At 46.5% G+C, this 20,681-nt stretch overlaps 1 protein-coding gene across 1 annotated transcript in view; it reads right to left on the bottom strand.

The window, feature by feature from the left end:
• The window catches only part of NT5M (5',3'-nucleotidase, mitochondrial), a 62,096-nt gene that overhangs the window by 22,602 nt on the left and 18,813 nt on the right, over positions 1 to 20,681 (bottom strand). Inside the window, exon 3 of the mRNA XM_036278437.1 lies at positions 15,310 to 15,370. Coding sequence (XP_036134330.1) covers positions 15,310 to 15,370 — 61 coding nt within the window. The remainder of the gene's footprint in view (positions 1 to 15,309; positions 15,371 to 20,681) is intronic.

Here is a 20,681-nt window from a genome sequence, read left to right on the forward strand (position 1 = left end):
CAGGCCACTCTTGTGTACCTCCGCAGTTCCTACCTGGCTGAATTTGGTGTCCTCTTCCCATCCCTGGTTATACGGGTTGTCTCCAGTTCTTTTCCAGTTCTTTTGATTTTTTCCTGATGATTTGTATTTATTTTGGTTGTAATTCCAGTTTCGTCCTGGGAGATGGTCTGTGTAACTTCCATTCACTCTGCTGCCTTTTTTCAGCTATAGCATGCTTTTTTTTCTGTATCTTTGATTTTCTATAGTTTGAATATAATATGCCTAGGTTATGATCTTTTTTGTTTGTTTGTTTACTGTTTTGCATTTATCCTATTTGGTGTTCTCTGAGCTTCCTGGATCTGTGGTTTGGGGTCTGACATTAATATTGGGGAAATCCTCAATCATTATTGCTTCAGGAATTTCTGTTTTTTGTTTTCCCTTTGCCTTCTGATATTTGTATTACATATGTTATACCTTTTGTAGTTGTCCCACAGTTCTTGAATATTCAGTTCCATTGTTGTTTGTTTTCTAGTCATCTTTTTTCTTTCTTTCTTTCTTTTTTCAGTTTTGGACATTTCTATTGAGATATTCTCAAGCTCAGAGATTCTTTCTTCAACCATGTCAATCTACTTAATGAGCCCATCAAAGGCATTTTTCATTTCAGTTATAGGTTTTTTATCTCTAGAATTTCTTTCTTATAATTTCTCTCTGTGTGTCTACACTATCCATCTGTTAGCATATTAATTATAGCTGTTTTAAACTCCTGGTCTGATAATTGCAGCCTTGCCATGTCTGGTTTTGATACTTGATTTGTCTCTTTAAACTGTGTTTCTGCCTTTTTGTTTGCCTTGTAATATTTTTCTTGATGCCTGTATATGATGTACCATATAAAAGAAACTGCTGTAAATTGGCCTTTAGAGATGTGGTGGTGAGGTGTAGGCAAAGGGAGACCATTCTGTAGGCCTGTCCTTAGGTCTCAGTCCCTTTTTTCTCCTTTTGGCCCGATATTAAAATATCTCTTTTAAAAAATGCCCTGGCCAGTTTGGCTTAGCGGTTAGTGTCGGCCTGCAGACCAGAGAGACCCGGGTTCGGTTCCCAGTAAGGGCACGTACTTCGGTTTGTCCCTGGCCCCAATTGGGGTTGTGTTGTGGCAGCCAGTAGATATGTCTCTCTCATGTCGATGTCTCTCTCTCTCTCTCTTCCTCCCTCTCTCCCTCTCTCCCTCCTGCTCTATCTGAAGATAAATGCAAAAATGTCCTTGGGTGAGAATTTAAAAAACAAACAAACTCTACATTTCTTAAGACAAATGTTTTTACTGGATAAAAGCTTGGATTTAAGAAGTGAAATGGGCCCTGGCCAGTTTTTCTCAGTGGTTAGAGCACTGGCCTGAGGTTGAGAGACCGGGTTCATTTCCCGCTAAGGGCACGTACCTCGGTTGCAGTTTGTCCCCGGCCCTGGTTGGGTCGTGCGGGTGGCAACCACTCGATGTGTGTCTCTCATGTCGATGTTTCTCTCTGTCTCTCTCCCTCCCACTCTATCTGAACAAAATATGGAAAAATGTCCTCAGGTGAGGATTAAAAAAAAGAAGAAGAAGAAGTGAAATGGACTTATTCTTTAAAACTATATTTTAGAAATTTAAATCATTAGTAGTAATTGTCTGCATAATGGTCATGTCTTTATTTCTAAAGCATAAAATTTAAGAAAACATTTTTGTATGACATAAAACTGAACGAGAGAATATTCAAGCTATGGACTGGGAGAGCTTTTGGTCTTTGAAATAGGAAAGAAGAGATGGAATCTAATAAACTATAATGTATCTGCAAGAAATTTACATTTCACAAATCAAACCTACAAAGGCTTTATGAAGGGGAGCCATCTCTGAAATCCCACTCACCTACCAGGTGTGGCCATTCTGACTACAGCGATGTAAGGTGGGGCCTGGCACCTCTCCCGCCGATTCCGTGTCTAACGGCAGTAGTGTGAGATGCTGTGGTTTCTGATCCAAAACCACCCATGTACTGCCCGCCGGCCTCCATCTCCTTTCCTTAACCTCATTTATGACATGCAGTACCCACCCTTCAGGGTTTTCATGAAGTTTAAATGAATTAGTTAATATGACATGTTTAAAACAGTACCTGACTCATAGCGATTACTCTTTTTTTTTTTTTTTTTTATCCTCACCCGAGGACATTTTTTTTTTTCCATTTTTTTGTTCAGGTAGAGTGGGAGGGAGAGAGAGGAACAGAGAGAGAGAGAGAAATATCGATGTGAAAGGAACACATCGAGTGGCTGCCACCCGCACAACCAACCAGGGCCGGGGACAAACTGCAACCGAGGTACGCGCCCTTAGCGGGAACCGAACCCGGGTCTCTCAGGACCGCAGGCCATCGCTCTAACCGCTGAGCCAAACCGGGCAGGGCAGCAATTACTCTTTAAGTGTTAGCTCTCACGTTATTTTTATGGCTAAGAAATGTATTCCGGCAAATGTTTTCCCATCGCATAAAGAGGTTGACACTGTATAGCATACCTCATAGCTAGTGCAGGTGTGGTTCCAGACCACCACAATAAAGCAAGTACCACAATAAAGCAAGTATCGCAATAAGACAGGTTGCAGTCTTTTTGCTGGTGAAGGGACTTGTCTTCAGTTTGTAAAAACTGTGACATCTGTGATGCACAATAGAGCAGAGCACAATGAAATGGGGTATGGCTGTACTCAAAAACATCACTCACCATGGGCCTGTCTCAAGTCACATCTTGACTTATATCAAAAACAGCAAGGGCTTGCCTTAGCTGAGCAGCTCAGTTGGTTAGAGCACTGTCCCAATATGCCAAGGTTGTAGGTTCGATCCCTGGCCAGGGCACATTCAACCAATGAATGCATAAATAAGTGGAACAACAAATCTCTCTCTCTCAAATTAATAAAAAATAAAAACAGCAAGGGCTTTAAGAGAAATAAAGATAAACACAACATTACTCATTTCACTGTTTATTAATTATATTATTTCGGACAATCTATTTATTGCCTAAGGTGTTTTATTTAAACATCTATCTTTATGTACTATTTTTTAAAATTTGGGTATAAATGAAAAATGACATTCTATTAGTTTCAGGTATACAACATACTGATTCAAAATTTATATATTTTGAGAAATGATCACCACCGTAAGTCTAGTTAACATCCATCACAATGGATGGAAAGTTACAACTTTCTTGTGGTGAAAACTTTTAAGATCGACTCTCTCAACAACTTTCACATATATGCTGTACATCACATCCACAGAACTTACTTATTTTATAATTGGGATTTAGTACCTTTTGAATCCCTTCATCTGTCTTATCCCCCTCCCACCCACCGCCTCTGGTAACCGCCAGTCTGTTCTCTGTCATAGAGAAGAACTCTGGTTTACTTGTCTGTCTGTCTGTCTTTGCAGAGTGAGATCATATGGTGTTTGTCTTTATCTGACTTATTTCACTAATAATGCCCCCAGAGTCCATACCTGTTGTTGCAAATGGCAAGATTCCCTTCATTTTTTAAAAATTTATTTTTAGCCCTGGCCGGTTTGGCTCAGTGATTAGAGTGTCGGCCCTCGGACCAAAGAGCCACGAGTTTGATCCCAGTCAAGGGCACATACCTCAGTTGCAGTTTGGTCCTTGGCCCTGGTTGGGGTTGTGCTGGAGGCAAGCAGTCGATGTGTCTCTCTCATGTCAATGTTTCTTTCTCTTCTCTCTCCCCCATCCCACTCTATCTGAAGATAAAATGGAAAAATATATCCTCAGGTGAGGATTTAAAAAAAAATTATTTTTATTGTTGACAGTATTACAGATGTTCTCCATTTCCCCTCTTCCACCTGGCTCCCACCCCACCCCAGGCCTTCGCCACACTATTGTCTGTGTCCATGGGTGAGGCATATAAGTTCTTTGGTTAATCTCTTCCCAAAGACTCCCTGCATTTTTTATGGCTGTATACTATTCCTGTGTGTGTGTGTGTGTGTGTGTGTGTGTGTGTGTACATAAACAAAATAATTATATATAGTTAATTCTGTAATGTGTGTGTGTATCACATTTTATTTTTTATTAAACAATTTTTTTCTTTATTGATTTTTTAGAGAGGGAGAGAGAGAGAGGAACATTGATGAGAGAGAACATCGACTAGCTGCCTCCCGCATGCCCCCCACTGGGGATCAGGCCCACAACCTGGGCATGTGTCCTGACTGGGAATTGAACCAAGAGGGTGACCTCTTGGTACATGGGTCAACGCTCAACTACTGAGCCACACCGGCCAGGCCCACATTTTCTTTATTCATGCACCTATCAATGGACGCCTCAGTTGCTTCCATATCTTAACAGTTGTAAATAATGCTACATGTCTTTATTTTTAATACCTTAAATTTTTATTTGTCAGTAATAGCTCAATAAAGCTGAAAATAAAATAAATAAAAAGAATGTTTCCACTTTAAAAATATTATTCAAGCCCTGGCTGGTGCGGCTTGGTGACTCAAGTGTTGGCATACACACCAAAAGGTCACAGATTTGATTCTAGTCAAGGGCTCATACCTGGGCTGCAAGTTTGATCCCAGCCCCAGTCGGGGCGCATGAAGGAGGCAACTGATTGATGTGTCTGATGTTTCTCTCTCTTGCTCTCTCCACCTCCCTCCCTCCCTTCTGCTCTCTCTAAAAAACCAATGAAAAAAATATCCTCGGGTAAGAATTAACAAAAAATAAATAAAAGTATTATTCAAATTCAGCTTATAGTTCCTTTCTAAAATAATATTTATACTTGCCAATGAAAAATATTGCATCTCATGGTATGCAATGCTTCAATATTTTTTAAATAATATTTTATCTTTCAATTACAGTTGAAATACACTATTATATTAGTTTCAGGTGTACAACATAGTGATTAGACATTTATATGACTTATGAAGTGATCACCCTGATAAGTCTAGTACCCACCTGACACATAGTTTTCACAATATTGACTATATTCCTTATGCTGTACTTTACATCCCTGTGAGTGTTTCTGTAAGTGGCAATTTGTATATCTTAATCCCTTCCCCTTTTTGACCCATCCCTGCAACACCCTCTCATCTAGCAACCATCAGTCTGTTCTCTGTATCTATTAGTTTGTTTGTTTGTTCCTTTTTTTGGTTTTAGATTCCACATATAAGTAAAACCATGTTTTTTGTCTTTCTCTGTCTGACTTATTTCACTTAGCATAATACCCTACAGGCCCATCCACATTGTTGTAAATGGCAAGATTTCATTCTTTTTAATGGCCGAGTGATATTCCATTGTATATATGTACCACTTCTCCTTTATCCATTCAGTTATTGATGAACACTTAGGCTGCTTCCATGTTTTGGCCATTGTAAATACTACTGCAACAAACATAGGGATGTACATGTATTTTCAAATTAGAGTTTTGGATTTCTTTGAATAAATACCCAGAAGTGGAATTTCTGGGTCCTTCTTTGTCTCCTATTATAGCCTTTGTTTTAAAGTCTATTTTGTCTGATATAAGTTTTGCTACCTTAGCTCTTCCCCACCCCAATTTTCACAAAATAACTTCTTCTGTTTCTTTACATCTGTGTGTCTTTTGATCTTTGTGTATGGGTCTTGTTTTGTTAGCCATTCATCCACCATATGTCTTTTGATTGGAGCCTTTAATCCATTTGCATTTAAAGTAATTATTGATAGATATGTAGTTATTGCCATTTTATTATTCATATTTTTTATCTTTTTCTTCTTCTTCTTAAAGAATCACCTTTAACATTTCTTATAATCCTGGTTTTTGGGTGATGAACTCCCTTAGCTTTTTCTTGTCTGGGAAGCTTTTTTTAATCTGTCCTTCAATTCTAAATGATAGTTTTGCTGGGCAAAGTAATCTTGGTGGTAGGTCTTTGCTTTTCACCCCTTTTAATATTTTGTGCCAATCTATTGTATTGTATATTGCCAATATATAATAATATTCTGCCCTGCAAAGTTTCTGTTGAGAAATTAACTAACAGTCTTATGAGAACTCCCTTGTGGGTAACTGTTTTTCTCTTGCTGCTTTTAAGATTCTCTCTTTGAGACCAGCCAGTGTGGTTCAATGGTTGAGCACTGACCCATGGACCAAGAGGTCATCAGTTTGATTCCTGGACTGGACACAAGCTCAGGTTTTGGGATTGATCCCCAGTAGGAGGTGTGCAGGAGGTAGCCAATCAATGTTTCTCTCTCATTGATCTTTTCTCTCTCTCTCCCTCTCCCTTCCTCTCTCTCTAAAAATCAATAAAAACATATTTTTAAAATTCTCTCTTTGTCTTTAACCACTGGCATTTTAACCATGATGTGTCTTGGTGTGGGCCTCTTTGGGTTCATCTTCTTTGGGACTCTCTATGGTTGCTGGACTAGTATGTCTATTTTCTTCATCAGGTTAGGAAAGTTTTCAGTTTTTATTTCTTTAAATACGTTCTCCATCCCTTGCGCTCTCTCTTCTCCTTCTGGTACCCCTATGATGTGTATCAAGTGTTGGTATGCTTGGTGTTATCCAAGAGGCCTCTTAAATTATCCTCATTTTTTTTTATTCTTTTTCTGTTTTGCTGCTCTGATTGGGTGTTTGCTGCTACCTCATCTTCCAAATCGCTGTTTGATCCTCTGCTTCATTTAATCTACTACTGATTCCCTTTAAATTATTCTTCATTTCAGTTATTGTAGTTTTCTTTTCTGACTGGTTCTTCTTTTTTTTTTTTATCCTCACCCGAGGACATTTTTCCATTTTTTGTTCAGGTAGAGTGGGAGGGAGAGAGAGGAACAGAGAGAGAGAGAGAAACATCGATGTGAAAGGAACACATCGAGTGGCTGCCACCCGCACAACTGACCAGGGCCAGGGACAACTGCAACCAAGGTACGCGCCCTTAGCGGGAACCGAACCCGGGTCTCTCAGGACCGCAGGCCGACGCTCTAACCACTGAGCCAAACCGGCCAGGGCGTGACTGGTTCTTTTTAATGTTTTCTATTTTCATTTTTATGTTTCCTGTCTCTTTGTTGAAGTTCTCACTGAGATAACCTATTTCTTCCTCTAAGTTCATTGAGTATCCTTATAACTGTTATGGAGGAGAAGGGCTTCGTCTTCCCCAGTTGCTTGTGGGGGTAGATTTCTTGTGCTATCCCCAAAATAATTTTCTGAGACTTGCACAAGAGAATGAATGATTTTTACTTGCATGGAATTAAAACCCTGAATTTCCAAGGTTTCATTTCCCTTTGTCCCGCCACAGAAGAAGTGTAGCTAGGACTTTGGCAGAGCTAAAATCAGGGCCAGTGTCCAGCGTTTCCTTCCCATGGTAGAGCCAGGCCCAGTCCATCAGTCCATTGCATGTGGGGTCTGTAGGGCCACATGGTTATGGAGGAAACATGAGCAAATGCTAGGAAGCCAAGAGTGAACCAAGAGCACAAGAGAAACAAAACCAACAAGAAAACAAATTCCACCCTGGCTGGTTTGGCTCAGTGGTTAGAGCGTCGGCCTGCGGTCCAGGGAGACCCAGGTTCGGTTCCCACTAAGGGCACGTACCTCGGATGCAGTTTGTCCCCGGCCCTGGTTGGGTTGTGTGGGTGGCAGCTACTCGATGTGTCCCTTTCACATCGATGCTTCTCTCTCTCTCTCTCTCTCTCTCTCTCTCTCTCTCTCTCCCTCCCTCCCTCCCTCCCTCCCTCCCTCCCTCCCACTCTATCTGAACAAAAAATGGAAAAATGTCCTCAGGTGAGGATAAAAAAAAAGGAAAGCAAATCCTTTGTTTAAGAGATTATGTTTTGCCAAACTTTCATGTGCTTGTATTGGCCATGCTCATTCTGGCCAACAATTTTTGTTTCCAGGTGTCACCGATAGGCAAATACCTTCCATATATCACCGCAACTTTACTGGGTATGCATCTACCTTTCCTTCGTTAGATTCCTTCGTCCAGTATTTTGCAGGGTATAGGCCAATGGTTCCCTGAAAGTGCAAAGTCAGTTTCCTAGTGAAGCTGCTGAAACGACATGCCTGTAATATCTGGCTTTCCCTTTGCTCCTCTCCTGTTGTTAATAACTAGCTAATTATAATCGTATCATAACCAGTGTTTTGAACTCTGCATCTGGTAGATTGCTTGTCTCCATTTTGTTTAGTTCTTTTTCTGGAGTCTTGTCCTGTTCTTCCTTTGGGGTGTATGTCTTTGTCTCCTCATTTTGATGGTCTCCCTGTATTTGTTTCTGTGTGTTAGGTAGAGCTTCTACATCTCCCAGTCTTGGTAGAGTGTCTTTATGCAGTAGATGTCCTGTTGGGCCCTGTGGCTGTCTGCTAAGCCAGGTGTGCCCTCTTCTTGTTGAGTCTTGATTGCTGTTGGCACGTCAGTGGGTGAGGCTGACCCTCAGGCTCACTGGCTGTGAGGACAGTGGAGGAGCTGTTATGCAGGGGCTGAACCTATAGAGTAGGATTTGCTTTAGTGGGGCTCCGGTGACTCCGAAGTCCTCTGTATGAGTGTGTCATTTGTGGAGGTGGTTGGATGGTGCTCTGGAGTGGCGACAGTCTCTTGTGTACCTTCCTGGTATGGTTTGAAACTGGCCACTGAGTGTGTCAGTTATGGGGTCTCTTAGGAGGGGCTCTGGTGAGGCCAAGGTCAGTCGCTGCGTGGGCCCTGCCTGGGCCCCTTGGTATGAGCTACAAGGTGACCTGCAGATGGTTGCCACTTGTGCTGGGCTTGGAGGCGCCTGCGAGAGGCTAAGGTGCAAACTGAGGCCAGCCACCATGACTGCTGGCCTTGGGGCCGCTTAGCGAGAGCTACGGGGCATGCTGAGGCTGGATGTTGCTTTTCTGAGATTCGGGAACCACTGAGAGATTTTAGGAGAGTCCACAGCACGAGCCAAGACAGGCCATTTGTATGGAAAAGTCACTGAAAGTGTCTGAGTGAGCCCCCAAGTTGGGTGGGCGGGGCCTCGGGGAATCACCAGGGCCTGGTGGACAGTGACAGCCAGCTTGATGGAGACCCAGCTAGGCTGAGCCTGCAGGCTGAGTTGGAGGAGGGCTCAACAAAAGAACAATGGCCATGACAGCACTTCTGTCTGGGAGAAAGTTGCCCCTACAGACGATGAAGCCCTGAAGCCAGGTGATTCATTTCCTTCCCTGTGCACGTGCTGCTTTTCAAGCTGCTGCCCTGGCCCTGGAACTCAGAGCTAGTGGGTCTGTCAGCAAGTAAGTCCATGCGTGGGCCCTTTAAGAGAAATGCCTGGGACTCCAGAAGCCCTCATCTCGCCCGGACGGAATCCCCTCAGCCACTATCACATGGACTTTCACAGCCAGAAGTTATGGGGACTTCTCTTCCTGGTGCTGGAGCCCTGGGATGGTGAGCCTGTGGTCCCTCACCCCTCAGAGGGACCTCCATGGCCAAGATACCCCTCTTGGTTGTTAACGGCCACATGTGGGTGTGGGACCTGCCAGTTCTGCGCCTCCGCCCCTCCTACCAGTCTCAATACGGCTTCTTTTGTATACCCTTAGTTATAGGACTTCTATCTAGCTAGATTTCAGGTGCTTCTTTTTTTATCCTCACCCGAGGACATTTTTGCATTTATCTTCAGATAGAGCAGGAGGGAGAGAGTAAGGAAGAGAGAGAGAGAAACATCGATGAGAGAGACACACACCAACTGGTCACCACCCACACGACCCCAACCGAGGCGGGGAAAAACCACAACCGAGGTACGTGCCCTTAGTAGGAACCAAACCCGGGTCTCTCTGGTCCGGGAGCCGACACTCTAACCACTGAGCAAAACTGGCCAGGGCTCAGGTGGTTCTTAATGATGGTTGTTCTGTAGTTTAATTGTAATTTTTAAAAATTTTATTGATTGATTGACTTTTGAGAGAGAGACAGCATTTTGTTGTGCCACTTATTTATGCATTCACTGGTTGATTCCTACATGTGCCCTGACGGGATCAAACCCATGACCCTGGAGTACTGGGATGATGCTCCAACCAGCTGAGCAACCTGGCCAGGGCATTTAGTTGTAATTTTGATGTGCTCATGGGAGGAAGTGAGCACAGCATTTACCTCCTCCACCATCTTGACTGAAAGTCGCAATATAATATATCTCTTTTCAAGTTAGTGCTTTGGGTTTCTTTGGATAATACCCAGAAGTGGGATCGCTGGGTCATAAAGCAGTTCCATTTTTAATGTTTAAGTTCCCTCCGTACTGCTTCCACAGTGGCTGCACCAGGCTGTACTCCCACCAGCAGTGCATGAGGGCCCCTTTTCTCCGCAGCCTCACCAACACCTGTCTGTTGATTTACTGATGGCAGCCACTCTGGCAGGGGTGAGGTGATAGCTCATTGTGGTTTTAATTTGCATTTCCCTGATGATTAGTGATGTTGAGCATCTTTTCATAAGTCTATTGGCCATCTGTGTGTCCTCTTTTTTTTTTTTTATCCTCACCCAAGGACATTTTTCCATTTTTTTTGTTCAGAGAGAGTGGGAGGGAGAGAGAGGAAGAGAGAGAGAAACATCGACATGAAAGGGACACATCGAGTGGCTGCCACCCGCACGACCCAACCAGGGCCAGGGACAAACTGCAACCAAGGTACGTGCCCTTAGCGGGAACCGAACCTGGGTTTCTCTGGACTGCAGGTCGACACTCTAACCGCTGAGCCAAACCGGCCAGGGCATCTGTGTGTCCTCTTTGAGAGAAGGTCTATTCAGAACCTCTGCTCATTTTAAAATTTGATTATTTCATTATTGAGTTGTATGAATTCTTTATATAATATAATTCTTTATCAAATATATGACTTGCAAATATTTTCTCCCATTCCATTGGCTGCCTTTTGACTTTGTTGATGGATTCCTTTGCTGCGTGGCTCTGTCCTCCAGCACGCCCTTATTACTTTCCAGCCCGTGCGTCTCGCCTGTGACTTCACCTCTGCTTCTCAGGGCTTGTCCTGGTAGGTGGGACAGGACGCAGACGGCTGGCATGGACACCTCCCTTCCCCCATGTCATTAAGGCGACCCCAGCAAGTCAGACGCTAATCAGACAGTTTCTCTTGAGGGCAGGCCTTGTGAAGGAGACAGGATACTCTAGCGTATTTCACAACAGTCACTTTTTTCCTGCCCCTGCCAGAAGTACCACTTGCTTTTCTTTAGCGTCCCTGTGAGAATGGGGGCGAGCTCCTCGGAGTGAAACGCACAGAAGTGTGGGGCTCCCGTGACCTGTGTTCTGTGCTGACTGTGGTGGTGATGACCCTTTAAGGAGCACCGCTTCCCTGGGTTTACATCGAATCTTTTTTTTTTTTTTTTATCCTCACCCGAGGACATTTTCCCATTTTTTGTACAGACAGAGTGGGAGGGAGAGAGAGGAAGAGAGAGAGAGAGAAACATCGACGTGAAAGGGACACATCGAGTGGCTGCCACCCGCACGACCAACCAGGGCCGGGGACAAACTGCAACCGAGGTACATGCCCTTAGCGGGAACCGAACCCGGGTCTCTCCAAACCGCAGGCGGGCGCTCTAACCGCTGAACCAAACCGGCCAGGGCTACATCGAATCTTAATAAAGTGGATGCAAAAGAAAGTAATAAGGGCAATTTTTAAAAGCTTTTGAAGATTCGGCCACATTGCCAACCAGAGAGGTTTTCTCCGTTTATGTCTACCAGCCATATCTGAAAAAACTGGTTTTTACAAACCTTTACCAATACTAGTTATTATCATTTTGTTTATCCTCACCCGAGGACATTTTTCTTTTATCCTCATCTGAGGACTTTTTTGTGTGTTTATCTTCAGATAGAGCAGGAGGAAGAGAGAGAGAAGCATCGATGCGAAAGAGACACATCGAGTGGCTGCCACCCACATGACCCCAACTGGGGCTGGGGACAAACTGCAGCCGAGGTACATGCCCTTAGTGGGAACCAAACCCGGGACTCTCTGGTCCGCAGGCCAATGTTCTAACCGCTGAGCCAAACCAGCCAGGGTTATTATCATTTTTATTTATTTATTTTTAAATCCTCAACCGAGGATACATTTTTCCATTTTGTCGTTAGATAGAGTAGGAGGGAGGAAGAGAGAGAGAGAGACACATCGACTGGTTGCCTCCCGCACAACCTGAACGAGGCCGGGGACCGAACCGCAACCGACATACATGCCCTTGACCGGAATTGAACCCGCAACTCTTTGATCTGCAGGCTGACACTCTAACTACTGAGTCAAACCGACCAGGGCGTTATTATAATTTTTAAATGATTACCATTCTAATAGGATAAATTACCTCAAGTTTCCTTCTTTACTAATAAAGTTAAGTAATCTGTGCATATGCTCACTGTACTTTTTTTTTAATCCTCACCTGAGGATATTTTTCCATTAACTTTTTAGATAGGATACAAGGGAGGGAGGGGGAGAGAGAGCAAGAAACATCAATGTGAGAGAGACACATCAAATGCCCGACCAGGGCCGGGGATCGAACCTGCAACCCAGGTATGTGCCCTTGACCGGCAGTGGAACGCAAGACACTTCCATCCAAGGCCTGTGGATTTTAGTGTCTGCAGGGGGCAGGAGGTGACTCTGGAATCAGAATCAGCCTCTTCAGGTACGAAGGGACAACTTCAGCTCAGGCGAGTCCAAGATACGCAGATTTTCGAGTGGCGGGGTGGGGGGGGGAGTTGGTGCCCCGAACACCATGTCCTTCCGGGGTCAACTGAATTCCTATTCCAGAGGGAGCTGCCCTCAGCCTTAGAAACGATCATGAAAGCACAGTGCCCAGCACAGTAAAAGCATCGGTACACTGACAGCAATGTTATTACTGAAAGACGTTTGATAACCCTGTTGACACACACGGATCTATCCATCCCACCACGGACATGGGGCGCTCACAGCGTGGCCAGCCCTGTGCTGGGCGCCGGGCTCAGCGTACACAGGGCAGCCCTGGTCTCCGCCCTCTGGGTCTGCAGTCTCGTGGGGGAAGACAGACCCCAGACGAAGACAAAGAAATAAACCCACTGGGAATGGTGGCCAGCGTGCCGCAGGGCAGGAGGGGCTGAGAGGGTGGACAGGCGAGGACGGCTGTCGTCCGGGCAGGTCAGGTGCTGGGCGGAGCCGGGCTGAGGCCTGGTGGACGAGGAGGAACCAGGCAGGCAGAGGACCTGGCAGGGGTCGGGCAGGAAGCACGGGTGTCTGGCGGGCCCGGGGAACAGGAGTGTGCGGCATCATGAAGGGAGAGGAGAGGAACTTGAGATGGGTGGGAGGGGTGCAGGACCTAGCAGGGTACGGAAAGAGTCTGTGTGTGTACAGGTGTATTTCTCTTTCTTTTTCTATCCTCACCCGAGGACATTTTCCCATTTTTTTGTTCAGGTAGAGTGGGAGGGAGAGAGAGGAACAGAGAGAGAAACATCAACGCGAAAGGGACACATCGAGTGGCTGCCACCCGCACGACCGACCAGGGCCGGGGACAAACTGCAACCGAGGTACATGCCCTTAGCGGGAACCGAACCCGGGTCTCTCAGGACTGCAGGTCGACGCTCTAACCGCTGAGCCAAACCGGCCAGGGCGATTTCTTTTTCTTTTTTTATCCTCACCCGAGGACTTTTTGCATTTATCTTCAGATAGAGTGGGAGGGAGAAAGGGGGGAAGAGAGAGAGAAACATTGATGCGAGATAGACACCTCGAGTGGCTGCCACGCACACAACCCCAACTAGGGCCGGGGACAAACTGCAACCGAGGTACATGCCCTTAGCGGGAACCGAACCTGGCCTCTCTGGTCCACGGGCCAGCGCTCTAACCGCTGAGCCGAACCGGCCAGGGCGCATGTGTATTTCTCTAATTCTACTAAGTGCAGTGGGAAACCACTGAGGTGCTCTCAGGTAGGAGGCTGACATGTTCTGCGTATGAAGACCTGGGGCCTCTGTGGAACGGGAACAGGGACAGTCGGGGCCCTCAGCCCAGGAAGGACACGCCAAGGTGATGGCAGTGAAAACAGAGAGAAGTGACAGATGCCAGGTGCATTTGGAAGCAGATCGATGGGAACTAGGACTTGCTGATGTGCTGAGTGTGAGGGGTGGGGAAGGTGTCGGCAGGGCGCCTGCTTCCTGCCTGGGGGGTGGGTGTGGGTGGGACGGGGCGTGGTGCCCAGGACAGACAGGTTCGCGTCCTCCAGCGTCCGAGGAGAGTCCTGGCTGAGGCTGCACAGGTGAGACGCCGGAAGAAAGATGCCACTCAGATCCATGGGACAGGTGAGTGGCAGCACCTTATCGTCTGACTCCAACAGGTGACAAGCGCCCTGACCCCCGGGCACAACCTCAGGTGCAATAGCTGCTGTAGGCCAGCAGTTCTCAAAATCAAGGGTGCTCCCAGCAAGCTTGTTCAAATACACTTATCTACTCCCAGTGATTCCCATTCAGGTCGAGGGAGAGGCCAGACACACCCCCTTCTATGAAAAGGTCCCGGGATGCAGACCCTGCTGGTCTGGGACCTGGGTCTGGATCACTCCTCCACGAGGCCGTGGGCCTGGGCACAGGCCAGCTTCACGCGCTCTGGCTCTGGGCGAGCTATCAACCCCCTGGCTGGACTAAACTCCAGTGTCCCGCAGGCTGTGAGGGTGCGAGGGTGCCAGGGCGCCGGTGCTGAGCACGTGTGAAACAGAGGCCAGCACCTGGTGGAACCACGGGGCTGCGAGCGTGAGCTCCGTCCCCAGAGCACACACAGCGCTGTGGCGGGCGCCGTGCGCTGGTCTCTGACCCGAGCTGGAGGGAGGACAGGCCGGGCGGAGGTCTGAGCTGAGCCCTGCACGGGGAGGGTCTGCGCTTGGCGAGGGCTGGGGGAACTTCCCCAGGACAGGGGGTCGGGCCCTGAACCCCCCCAGCTCCTGGGGGACAGACCTTTCCTCCGGTCTGGTCAACCATGGGCTTTCAACTTCCAGAGTCTCAGTTTCATGTCATTCTAACATTTTCAATAAAGATGATCAAACCCCACAACTTCACTTTTGGAGGACGTCTTGTGTAAATAAACTCACGTGCCCTAATGTTTGAATTTGGGTTGCCTCCAGCCCTCCACAGACATCTCTCTCCTCGTCCCGTCCCTCACAACCGACACTGCACTGAAAGGTGGGCGACCCCTCCCCAGAGACCTGCCCCCTGCACCAGGCGCCATGCAGACAGGGCGACAATTTCAGGCCGGTGCTGGAGGTGTCCACAGGAGACCCTGGCCCAGGAACAGGAGGCCGCGGCCACAGCAGCTCCCAGGCCCAGTGCGCGCCCGGGCGTGCTGAGCCCACACCCTCGCGGGAGACGTGGATGATGCGTGGGGTGGAGGGAGCAGAGGCGAGGCGCCCACCCTCTCCCAGCTGCACGTCTTACCTTCTCGTAGGGACAGTACTTGTACATCTTGATGGGGCTCGTGCAGATGAAGACATTCGTGCTGCAAGAGCAGGAGGAAGAGTGAGTGGGGAGCCGCGTCCTGACGTCACCGCCCTCCCGCTGGGCGGGGGCCTCAGTCGGAGCCCGTCAACCCACGGCCCCGTTACTGTCCAAGCAGAATGTCTGCCCGGTGCCACTGCCCTGGGCACCGCAAGGGACCCCCGTCCTGGGCCAGGCAACCAGCTCAGGGGTGGGCATTTAACACGGCAATTCTGCATGGGCAGACCCAAAGGCTGGCTGGGCTAGTCAGATGCCAGTCTGGGCTCTACCAGGAAAATCCCGAGACACGCGTGGCAACGAGACAAGCAGTCCCGGGATGCTGAGCAGGGCCAAGGGGAACGGGGCCTGTGCCACGTGGAGGAGAGAAAGCCCAAGGCCACCTCTCCAGTGGAGCGTCCAGCATGGTGCTTCTAAGGGCCGTCCGCCTTACAGACTGTACCAGGGCCTCATGCCTTTTTATTGCTCAGCAACAGCCCGCTGTACACACACACCACAGCTCCATCACTGCCAGACATTCGGGTTGTTTCCCCTGGGATGGCGCTGCAGGGGACACTTGCGACATGTTTCTTCGAGGACGCATGCATTCGATTTTCGAGGACGTTTCCAGAGCACAGCTGCTGGTCCTGCGATAACTGCACAGTGACACTCTCGGGAAGCGTCTTCCAAGTGTTCCCCAGACGCCCACCATCCTACAATCTCCAGCGATGATGGGGTTGCAGGAGTCTCCACGCCCTCCCCGGCCCCTCCCCGTGCCTGATTTTCATCATGGTCGTTCCGGTGAGTGTGGAAGTTTCTCACTGTGGTTTGGTTTTGCATTTTCCTGACGATTAAAATGTCGAGGGACATTCCCACGCACGTATTGGTCATTTGTCTCCTTTAGAGAAACGTGTGTGCGAGTCCATCCGCCTCCTCTTTCTCCCTCCCGCCCCGTCCTCCGCCCTCCAACCGCCCTCCACTCACTCAGTTCCAGCCACCTGGCCTCCGTGTCCCTCAGACACGTCGAGTCCTTGACCTTTACCTTTGTTCTTCAGCCTGGGGTGCCCCCTCCCCGACTTTACTGTTAGTTCATTGTCACCCTTCAGGCCTGGGGTCCAATGTCACCTCCCCAGGGACTCCTTTCCCCTCGGACGTGCCCCCCCATGTACTCCCGAACACATCACCCTGTTTATTTCCTTCACATGGCTCATTCTAATCTGAAATTACTTTGCTTGGCTTCACCTTCGCCACGGAGGCCTTCTGAGGCCTGAGACCGCCAGTGCTCCCTGACGGGCGGTGAGGCGATGGGACAGTATGTTTGGATGAGCAGGCATGTGGCCGCATCCCAGGCTGCACACAGTCAAGGACCGTGTCTCACAGGCAGGCACACCTGGGTTTCTCCCTCGCCACAGCTGGGGTTTCCTGCCAAAGTGGTCCCCAAGGAGGCCGAAGGCTTATTTCCACAAACACTGCGACTGCTCAACATGCTCGGAGTCACGACCACCACGGACGACCACGGACGACACATGGGAGACGAGACCCACGCGCAGGCACCCAAATCGAAGGTGGCGGTCTCAGAGGGGTGAGACCGTAAAGGACTTTTATTCTGTCTTCTGTTTCCAGAATTAACCATAAGCTATCTGTCTTTACAGCGACACTGTTCAGCTTTCTCGTAGGGACTGACGGGGAGCCAGTAACAACCACTGCAGACAGGACTCGTCGCTCAGACACCGTGAGTTCCTGTCACCCCACAGCGTGGAACCCCCATCCTAACCAGGGGGACATCAGTACTTGCCAGAACTAACTCCAAATAAGTGTTGGCATTTCCCCCCATCAAATGCCTCTTTCAAGGGCAATTCATGTTGACTGAGGGTGTTTTATTTGGACTATACTATGCTAGTTGTTATGGGGGGACATCTCCCAAAAGAATAAAAATGTGTCCCTGGGGGAGCCCCAGCCAGGTGGCTCAGTTGGTTGGAATGTCATCCATACACCAAAGGGCTGCAGGTTTGACTCCCGGTCAAGGCACATACCTAGGTTATGGGTTCGATCCCGGTCGGGGTGTGTACAGGAAGCAACTGTTGATGTTTCTCAATTGTTGTTTCTCTCTCACATCGATGTCTCTCTCTCTGTCTAACATCAACAAAAACATATCCTCGGGTGAGGAGTTTTTTTTTAATGTATTACCGGGTATCGACCGAAATGTTAAATACACACAGCATTGGTCCAACCAGTCCACTGTGGTACAGAAATACTTGCATGCACACACTGAGACTCTCACTGTAGCCCTGATACACCAGAAGAAGTGAGAAGTGACTTAAATGTCTATGTGAAAATCATTAACTAAGTGTGGTGCCTGTATATGATAAAGACACCATTCACCAGTTTAAAAAAATAAGATAGTTCTATAGTGTTGATTGGAAAGACATCTAACATACTGATAAGTAAAGAAGGGAAAGCTACAAAATAATATAAAGGAATGCATTCCTGTTTAAGAAAAAAATGATTCTGCGACTATCCATTCAGCAGAATCTGAGTGTGCTCTGTGCCAGCTGTCACTCGAGAGACGGAGAATGCAGCCATAACCAAGACAGTCCCCGACCCCAGGGGGCCAACATTTGGAGAGAAAGAGACAAATGCAGACAAACAATTTCAGCTTGGAGAACGTACCCAGGGTAATGGAGCAAAAGGACTAGGAGGGGACAGTGGCCACTTCAGCTGCAGCAGTCAGGGAGGGCCTCTTTGAGGAGGTGACATTCAAGGTGTGTGGAGCTGAGGAACAGAAACAATGTGGTCATGCACAGAGCTATGGGAGAACCATTCCAAGATGATATCATCAGAGGAAAAGCTGTGAGCCCAGAAACAGGCTCCATGCATCCACGGAGCAGAAAACAAGCCTGAGAGCCCAGAGCAGGCAGGAAGAGGTCAGAGGACAGCAGGGCCGGGTTTCAAGAGGCTTCATAGCCCAGCAGAGTTAGGGTTTTATTTAGTGCAACAGGAAACCAAGACAGAGTTTTAAGAGAGGATTAACAGCAAGAGATGGCCAGCAAGCATCTGCCCCACTCATAAATAAATCTTCTTTCCCTGAACACCTAAGGGATTTTTCATTCAGCTGAGGGCTACAACCCAAGGCTCATCAAGTAACTTAGACTAATAGCTTGCAGGCAAAAGCTAGAGGAAAACTGAACCTTTGATTGGCCTGCATATCTACCCAGGAAAGTAAAACTTGACAGTGGTGTTAACCATGGGTCCTCCCACACTCATTCAAACCAGTAGAGAGAGCCACAATTAGCAGAACACCAACACCCACAGGGAAAATTTGCCAGGCTCCAAAACCCACTGCGACAGCCAAAATGGTGAAACAAAGAAACAAATCCCAAATGAAAGAACAAGAGAATTCTACACAAGAAGAGATAAATGAAATGCAATTAAGCATGTTATCAGAGGTAGAGTTCAGAGTAACGATAATGAGAAAGCTCAGCAGCATGAGTAAAGATACACAAACATAGAAAATCAACCAATTGAAAATGAAAAACCACCAAGTGGAAATGAAGAATGACATAGCAGAAATAAGGAACACATTGGAAGGAATAACCAGAAGAGTACAGGAATCTGAGGATCAGGTCAGTAAATTAGAAGACAGGGTAGAAAAAAATCACCCAATCAGAGAACTAAAAAGAAAAAACAATTAAAAAACAGGAAGACAGTTCAAGAGAACTGTGGGACAATATAAAACATAACAACATCTGCATCATAAGAGTTCCAGAAGAAGAAGAAAATGAGCAAGAGTCAGAGAATATAGCTGAAGAAATAGTGACAGAAAACTTGCCTAACTTGGTGAAGGAAAAAGGCATACAAGTTCAAGAAGCACAGAGAGCCCCAAGTAAGAAGAACCCAAAGAGGCCCATACCTAGACACATAATAACTCAAACACCAAAAATTAAAGACAAAGAATCCTAAAGGCAGCAAGAGATAAGCAATAGGTTACCTACAAAGGAACCCCATAAGGCTATATCAGCTGATTTCTCAACAGAAACACTACAGGCCAGAAGGGAATGGCATGAAGTGATCAAGGTAATGAAAAACAAGGATCTGAATCCAAGACTACTCTACCCAGCAAGGCTATCATTCAAAATAGGAGGTGAAATAAAGAACTTCCAACAACAACAATAAAAAAGGCTAAGGGAATATATTAGCACCAAACCAGCACTGCAAGAAATGTTAAAAGGACTGCTGTAATTAGCAGAAGAAATAGGAAGAAAAATATAACCACAATAAACAAAAATGGCAATAAATAAGTACATGTCAATAATAACCTTAAATATAAATTAAATGCTTCAATCAAAAGACACAGAGTAGCTGAATGGATAAGAAAGCATGACTTATATATATGTTGTTTACAAGAGACCTACCTCACAACAAAAGACTCACATAGGTTGAAAGTGAAGAGATGAAAAAAATCTTCTAAGCAAACAGAAAGGAAAGAAGAGCTGGGTAGCAATACTCATATCCAATAGAATAGACTTCAAAATGGAGGCAATGACTAGAGACAGAGAAGGCCACTACATAATATTGAAAGGATCTATCCAACAGGAAGACATAACCTTGGTAAACATATATGCACCCAATATAGGAGCACCAAAATACATTAAAAACTTCTGGAGGACTTCAAAGGAGAAATCAACAGCAATACAATCATAGCAGGGGACTTCAACACCCTGCTGACATCACTGGATAGATCCTCTAGACAAAAAAAAAAAAAAAAGAGCATGGAAACAGACTCTAAATGATGCACTAGGTCAAATGGATTTAACAGATATCTACAGAGAATTACACCCTAAAACTGTAGAATCCACATTCTTCTGAAGTGCACATGGGACATTCTCAAAGACCGACCACATGTTAGGATACAAACTAAGTCCTTACAAGTTCAAGAATACTGAAATCATATGAAGCATCTTCTCAAATCACAATGGCATGAAACTAGAAATCAGTGATAACAAAAACATGCAAAAACATTCCAATACATGGAGGCTAAATAGTATATTATTAAACACTGAGTGGGTTACCAAGAAGATCAAGGAAGAAATTATAAACTTCCTGGAAACCAATGAAAATGAACACACAACAACACAAAATCTATGGGATGCAGTGAAAGCAGTTCTGAGAGGGAAGTTCATAGCACTACAGACCTTCCTCAAGAAGCAAGAAAAATTTCTAATTGACTATCTAACCTCACAACTTAAAGAACTAGAAAGTAAACAAAATGAAAAACCCACAGCAAGTAGAAGGGAAGAAGTAGTAAAGGTCAAAGCAGAAATAAACGATGTAGAGAC

The sequence above is a fragment of the Molossus molossus genome, unplaced genomic scaffold (assembly GCF_014108415.1).
Source record: "Molossus molossus isolate mMolMol1 unplaced genomic scaffold, mMolMol1.p scaffold_m16_p_28, whole genome shotgun sequence".
NCBI classification, from domain to species: Eukaryota; Metazoa; Chordata; class Mammalia; order Chiroptera; family Molossidae; genus Molossus; species Molossus molossus.